Here is an 8199-nt window from a genome sequence, read left to right on the forward strand (position 1 = left end):
AACAATTAATGCTCAGTGTCAATTTTGTTTTCTCTTTGAAAATATTTCTTTTATTACTGACAGTTATAAGTTTCTTTTTTTTTTGGTTTTTGTTGCTGTTGTTTGTTAAGCAACTATTTTCCCCCATTTATTCATGTTTTAATTGGTGCCTTATAGATATAAATAATGGTGGGATTTTTGTTACATATGCATACATGCACACATTAGAACAATATAATTTGGTCAAAAAAATCCCCAGTACTTCTCATTTCCTTCCCTTTCTCTCTCTCTGGTCGATTTCCTCTAATCTACTCATCCTCCCACCTTTCTTTTCCTTTTTTCTCTCTAGCTTCCACATGAGACAAAATATATGACTCTTGACCTTTGACTTTGGCTTATTTTGCTTAACATAAAGGACTCAGATTCTGTTCATTTTCCTGCAAATGACATCATTTCATTTTTCTTTATGATGGAATGAAACTCCATTGTGTATATAAATACCATGCTTTCTTTATCCACTTATTTATTAATGGATACTCAGGCTGGTGCCATAGTTTGGCTAATATGAATGTGCTGCTAAAAAGAAATGGGTATGCATGTTCCACTAGAGTATGATGCCTTCAGTTCTTCAGGATAAATATCAAGGAATGGTCTAAGTGGGTCATAGGGTGGATCTATATCTAGCCTTGGGAGGAGACCTCCTACTGATTGCAATAGTGGCTGTACTAATTTACAATCCTGCCAGCAGTATAAAGTGTTCATTTTTCTCCACATTCTTGCCAGCATTTACACTTATTTGTATTCTATCTTGATAGCTGCCATTCTAACTGGAATTAGATGAAATTTCACAGTAGTTTTGATTTTCGTTTCCCTAATTGTTAATGATGTTGTACATGTTTTCATTTATCTGTTGACCATTTGTATTTATTCTTTTGAGAACTGTTCAGTTCATCTCTGCCCATTTAGTGATTGGTTTATTTTTTTGTTTTTTGTTTTTTTGGTTGTTGAGGGCCACAACTAAGTTAAGATGGCGCCTGGCAGTGTGCCAGGAGGAGTGGTTTGTGAGCCAACACCAGGGAGCCATTAAGATGATGAGGATTCCTTAATGACTGACTGCTGTATCTAGATGATGTTAATTAAGTTAAGCTGTGTGTAATTAGTTGGGTATATATACCTCTGCTGTCCAGTAATAAAGGGCTCCCGCTGTATCAACATTCACCAGTTGCTTGTCACCCCCGGGTTATTTTGCCCACCCAGACTGCGGCAGATTCTTGATGTTCATCTTCTCTCAGAGGCAGCCACTGCACAGTGATAGGGTCCATGACATTCTCACTCCCCTTTACACTTTCTCCTAGTTTCAAGTTTAATGAATTGTATATTCTCAAGATTCTTATTTTCATATCTTCTATTTCTCACTTGTTGGAATGAACCTTGTGTATTCTCCTCCACAAAGACAAGGTTTCTGAAGTTCTCATGATGCCTCAGGCATGAGGCATGTGTTTGGTGGAGCAGTGTTCTCCGGTTGGCATGAAAACTCTGCACCAATGAATGTGTCAAACTCAGAATGTAAGGAAGAAGAAAAGGCACCCTGCCCCATGGTCCAGCAGCTCAGAAACACGGCAACAAAAGAAAACATCATGCATAATCAGTGACATTTTACCAAACTTACCTCTTAGAATTGTGATCATAAATATCCCCCAAAATCTCAAGTGTTAAAGACTTGGTCACCAGCTAATGGCACTAGAGGGATATAGTGGAAACTTAGGAGGTAGGGCCTGGACAGAGGAACTAGGTCATTAGGAAGCTTTCCCTTAAGGGTTACATTGGAACCCTAGCCCCTTCCTTTTTCTCCCTTTGCTTCCCAACTGCCATGAAGGAAGCAGCTTTGCTCCACCACCTACTCCCTGCCATGATGCTCTGCCTTGCTATAGGCCCAAAGCAATGGGGCCAACCAACTATGGGCTGGAACAGCTGAAACTGGGAGCCAAAATAAACTTTTTCTCCTTTGGTTTTTCTCAGGTATTTTGTCCCAGCAATGGAAGGCTGACCAACACACCTCCTCCAAAAGATCTTGGACCTTTAAAGCTTTATTTCTTTGATATATTTTTATAGCAAAATATTGAGAAAATTAAAAAAGATATGAGATTTTTCTGCCTGATCCCCACCTGGATCCTATATTGGGTTTATTTCTTAATGTGGTTCTGAAATCAAAGGAGTATAGTATGTTAAGAAAAATAATATGGGAATATGATAGGATACTTATGAGAGAAAAGTCAAAAGTTCTTTCATGCTGCCTCAGAACTTTTTTTGAACTGAGCAACCGGATAAGAGACAATTATACTCAAAATTTTCTTGTGAGATGAGAATATTCATAATTTTGCTGAAAAGAAATAAAATGGTAATTATCTTGCTTAAGATCATATAACTAGGGAGTGAATATTAGTATATCAATGGATATTATAGGCATTTTTATTTGTACTTTCTCTTGTATTCCTTTAATTTTCTTTCCTGCCTATTGATAGTTAAATCCTGATGTTGAATTTTATTGATTTGCTAAATATCAGCATTATTGAATAAAAGTCCACTCATGATTTTAAAAGAAGGAAAGCATTTATTTAACATTAATCTGTTTAAGTGGATTAATGCACTGATTAGACTAAGGCTCTCATAACCCAATCATTTCACCCCAAAATTTTCTCAGCTCATACATAAATCATAACAGGAACATTTAAACATTGTTGGTGGGACTGCAAATTAGAAAGGTTTTTTTAATAGAAATGAGGTAAATGAGTTGGAGATCAAAGCAAACAAGCTATTTGATATACTTTGAGTATAGCTCTTGTTAACACTTATTCAATATATACAACTGGAAAACAAATGTTAGCTATAGCTTTCCCTTTCATTTCCAGAGAGGAAGGAATATCAGAAATGGGAGACATTGTGTACAATAAGGATTTTAATATTTTTAAAAGTCTAGGATAATTTACACATCACAGTCTCAAATAACCAAGTCTCATCTCTGGTGCTTATACAAATATTTATTCACAAATTCATAATTTATTTAAAATTAACTGGGGATTTTCTTCCACTAATCATTTCTCATTGTAGCGAGGCCTATGATTTTTTTCTTTTGTATTCCAATTATCTCCTTACAGATAGTCTAGAAATGGAAAAAAATTATGCATTCTAAGTAGGTAAATATAGTAAATATATTCCTGAAATTCACAGTTATTGATAATTCTTTTTAGTATAAAAAAGGAGAGAAATTACATTCTTTGATCTCTATGAAATGATTCCTGAATTTACTTTTATATCAGATTTTAAGAAGAGCTAAACATACTTAAAGCTTAAATATAAAAAATAAGTTTAGTAAATAAGCAATATAGCATTTCAGAATATAAAATAAATATTCGACATTATTACATTTGACAAAAAAATTAAGACAGGCAAGAGTATTCACAGGAAAATCTGAGATATTCTAGCATCAGAATTTTTGTCAGATGTCAAAGATTTTGAATAAAATTTCTTTTGAATATAGATGTTATCTATAAGATAGAAAATTTGTGGCATTTAAAATTTAGTTCCTGATTGCAAAAAAAGCCAAATAGTGACAACTGAAGGATATTTCTTTAATAAACCATCTTCTATTTCAAATGAAATATTCTTAAAGCACTACAGTTTTATGAAAACCACTTGAACAAGCATGCCCTCTGTTTTAAAAGTATATTTGAATATTCCCAATGCCTCCATGAATATTTATCTAGATACATAGATTTAAATTTTTTCACTATTGTTTTTAAATTCAGGTTCATTTACTTGCATGGAGATCTGACAAGTTACATTTCCTTTTAATTATTTGGGACAAAACCTATTTAGCAATGTGTTACGTCAAATAAATCCAACCATTAAGAAATTTTATGTAAGATCACCAGTTATCTTCTGTGAAAACTAAGACATAGACAAATATTCATAGAGCAAACTTATAAAACTCTTTTAGGGAAAATTCTTTTGATCAAACTGACATATGATACCACTCAAAGGAAAAGAGTCAAAACATTCAGCTTTACATAAATGTCTCTGGTCATTGTATCTAATTTTAACGTTCAATTCACTTAGTTTGAAAAATAATATACTCTATTAGAGCTATACAGACTTAATTTTATATATGATATCTTTTAAATCTATGGAATACTCTGAAAGGATGTTACTGTTATTTTGCATCCTAAGTGACATAAAGCCAGAGAGATTTCAACTTTAACAATGCATGAGGTTTGTGAATAGTAAGAGACCATTTTTTTGAATCAGTGTGTTTCTAGTCATATACATTTTTTTATTTTTTGTCATTTGCAGATTATCTAAGCCTTACATGCTGTATATAGTTTATGGATTCACATGCATGACAATATCTGTCATACAAAGTCTTGAGGATGAAACTACTACATTTCACAAAACATGACAGACTATAAGTAATCCATAAGTGTTGTCTATAATTTTTATTGGATAACTGCCATAGCAGCGATATTTTAATCTTTATAACATTTCTTAATCTGCTTCTGAAAATAAATAATCTCTCTAGGGATGGTTAAAAATTTGAAACTGTCAAACTATGTATTTAAAGAAACATTATTAAATTGATTTATTCAAGTTTGTACTAAACACTGCATTTTTAAAAAATAGATTTCACTTTCTACATCTACTAATTATAAGCGCATTGGGTGATCAAATCTAGAAAGTGTATTAGACTCTATATAAAATATATAACAAATTTAATCCCTGAGTTCCAGCATATTGAGAAGAAATATGGAAAAACTGAATTCTCACTGTCTCCCTCTGACAGAATTTTGAGAGGAAATAAGTACAGCAACAAAATAAATAAAGGCAAATGATTTTAACCAAAACCAAAAGGTATCTTTCTTCTGTGCTCTCAGAATGAAGAAAAATAGAAATAAGTGTTATGCTTTGGAGATTAGGCAGACCACAACAAAAATTATCAGTCAAGAAAAAGGTCATGAGATTTTGAATATAGATATTGAACAGATATATATTGAATATAGATATTGAACACTTCACTCTTCTTAGTACTCATAACCTTAGTAAATCATTAAAATGGTTCACATCAGTGAGAAAGCTTTATGTTTTTGATCATGTGCTTAAAAGCATCTTTCACTTGTTTGTTTCTCAGTGTATAGATGAAGGGATTCAACATGGGGGCAACGGAAGTACTGAGCAGAGCTATACCTTTATTTAAGGACACTCTTTCCTTTGCAGAGGGTTTCACGTACATGAAGATGCAGCTGCCATAAGAAATGGACACTACAACCATGTGAGAAGAACACGTAGAGAAGGCTTTCCTCCTCTGTTGAGAAGAAGGGATTCTCAGAATGGTACTGATGATGTGTGTGTAGGAGAGAATTACCAACATCAGTGTAACCAGGAGTGTCAGAATGGCTGAGAAAAGCATCATTAATTCTATTTGATCTGTGTCTGTGCAAGAGAGCTGAAGTATAGGGGAGACATCACAGAAGAAATGATCTACAGCATTGGTTGCACAGAAATCAAGCTGGAGACCCATGATGAGTGGTGGAAAAATGATCAGGAAACCAGCCACCCACGAAGCAAACACCAGCAGGTTGCAGACTGAGCTTCTCATGATGGTCATGTAGTGCAGAGGCTTGCAGATAGCCACATAGCGGTCATAGGACATGGCAGCCAGGAGAAAAAATTCAGTGGCCCCCAAAAGAATAGTGAAAAACAGTTGTGCTGCACAATCATTGTAAGAAATGGTCTTATCACCTGTTGCCATACTAACAAGAAATTTGGGGATACAGACAGTTGTGAACGAAATTTCTAGAAATGAGAAATTTCGGAGGAAGAAGTACATGGGTGTCTTGAGATGAGAATCCAATAGGGTGAGGGCAATGATGGTCAGGTTCCCTGTAACACTCAACATGTAAGTGAAAAAAAGGAGAAGAAAAACCACCACCTGTAATTGTGGATCATCTGTTAGTCCAAGAAGAATAAAGGCTGTGACCATTGTGTGGTTTCTCATAGCTGATTTCTACCTTAAAAAAATACATAAAGAATAAAAACAATAGAAATGAAGAAGAGAATTCTGCATGAAATATATTTTTTTCTTGATATCTTTCATAAACATGTTGCTATCCACACCCAACCTCCTTCAATATTATATTCAGCTGTAGTAACCTAGAATATTTTACTCATATAATTTTTACTCAAAATTTCGCTAAATAAATGCAAGATTCTCAGTTTTTTTTTTTATTTTCTCAAAGTCCATAAATACAAACATTCCAAAGGGATAATATGTTGCATTAATAAAGTTATTTAAATGTAAAAACAAAGTAATACAGAATATTATCACAGTATTTAAGTTTTTATCTTCTATACTATATTTCAAATTTTTCCTCAACATATTTACTTTGCATTAAATTATTTTACTTCATCTGGTGTCATGCTTCTTTGCTAAATGTTTTATAAGCAACATACAGTTGACTTCAACATCTCTAGCTCATAAACAATGAAGATTTAATATACTTAACAAACTTGTGGAAACTCTCCAAGATTTACATCCTCATGAACACTTTTAGGTCTGCTTTCTTGTTTTTACTGAAGACTTGAATTTATTTTCTTTCTCTTTCTGAGTCTTCCTTGCATTTTTCCCATATTTTTGCCTTATAATTATTATCTTTTGTTGGTTTACTTTGATATTATTTTTGATTGACAAATCACAATTGTATACCTATCACTTACCCATACATCTCACTTACCCTGGTGGTTGTTCTCTTTCCTCTGTTACACACCTAAGCAGATATAAAGCATATCCTCACATATGATGCTTGTGTTAATGATATAAGATATTTTACTGAATATTTGCAGTGACAGAGGAGGGGTCTACAAAACAAAATACAATGTTACATATAAAATATTAACTATGCATCCTTGATAGTTTTCCTAAGTGTCATTTTTCTGTAAGTTTCTCCATGTTGCCATTGCAACCTCTTCTGGATCTTAACGTTCCTATTCAATTTTATTTCTGGTTGAACATAAAACAATTAAGAATTAGGCTAACATTTACATTTTTTCTTTTTTTTCTTCTTCTAGATCATGTTTTGTTGCATATGCTTATCACTTGAAAAGTCTATTACCATTTTTTAAAAATATTTTTTAGTTGTTGATGGACTTTTATTTAGTTAATTTATTTATATGCGGTGTTGAGAATGGAACACAGTACCTCACACATGCTAGGCAAGCGCTCTACCACTGAACCACAACCTCTATCACCAATTTTCTACAAAAAGTGACAATACTTTCCTAAGAGGAACATTGGATCATAAATTTATTTAAACCTTATTGTGTGTTGTATATTCTAGCTCTGATTTTTAAAAATGTTCAGAAATTTCCAGCAAGTATAAATGATGATAAAATAACTAAGTTTTTGTCATAATCCGTCTTCATTTCTTTTTCACTGTTTCCTTTCCTTTCTCTTGGTTTCAACTGGTCATTTTTTCTAAAAATTTCCACATATCTGTATTCTGGTTATTTAAGCACAATTCATAGGCAGTATGATTTTTTTTTTTCAAATTCAAACTTACAGTCATGGAAGGGAAAAAGAAATAATAAAACCTTAATTAACAAAAGGTGAATTATAGAGGGTGCAAAAGTATAAAGTCAGAAGTAGATTCATATATGAATATTTTAAATCTGTTTAAATTAAAGATTATATAAAACTATTTTTTTAAAAAATTCTTGACCTCATTAGCTTGCTACTTAATCACATAATAAAATGTTCTCTAGATGATAGTAAAAGAGTCATGCATTTCTAACTATCATTATAATCCCAGAGCTATCTGTGACATATTAGATAATTTATTAATGAGATAAGAGATTTCTTCAGATATGAAAAAAGAATCTTATGTGAAATTTTAAAATTATATTGAATTAAATGTAACTTCTTTATAAATATGGGAGAAAGTCTTTCAACTGCAGGACAAATCCATCTTTTCAGTGTCATATTCATAACTACCAAATGTACAAGAGGCATAAGCAGTTATAAATATCAGGAGGAAAAATGCATTTATCTAATAAAGGCTCTATTGTAACTGTATATCTGTTCAAAACTTCATTCTTACAAAATTAGTTTTCCAGATTTTCTTTTAGCACAATTGACTCCTTCTGTCTAGCTTCCAAAATGGTCAGCTTAAT

At 32.6% G+C, this 8199-nt stretch overlaps 1 protein-coding gene across 1 annotated transcript; it reads right to left on the reverse strand.

Annotated features, from left to right (window-relative positions):
- Positions 1-4280: 4280 nt before the first annotated feature.
- Positions 4281-6028, reverse strand: LOC114084541 (olfactory receptor 6C74). The gene is made up of 2 exons (XM_071609175.1): positions 5126-6028; positions 4281-4283 (listed from the first exon to the last, which is right to left on the reverse strand). The coding sequence occupies exons 1-2, from the start codon at positions 6026-6028 to the stop codon at positions 4281-4283; spliced, it is 906 nt and encodes a 301-aa protein (XP_071465276.1).
- Positions 6029-8199: the final 2171 nt, after the last annotated feature.

The sequence above is a fragment of the Marmota flaviventris genome, chromosome 3 (genome assembly GCF_047511675.1).
Source record: "Marmota flaviventris isolate mMarFla1 chromosome 3, mMarFla1.hap1, whole genome shotgun sequence".
Classification (NCBI taxonomy): domain Eukaryota; kingdom Metazoa; phylum Chordata; class Mammalia; order Rodentia; family Sciuridae; genus Marmota; species Marmota flaviventris.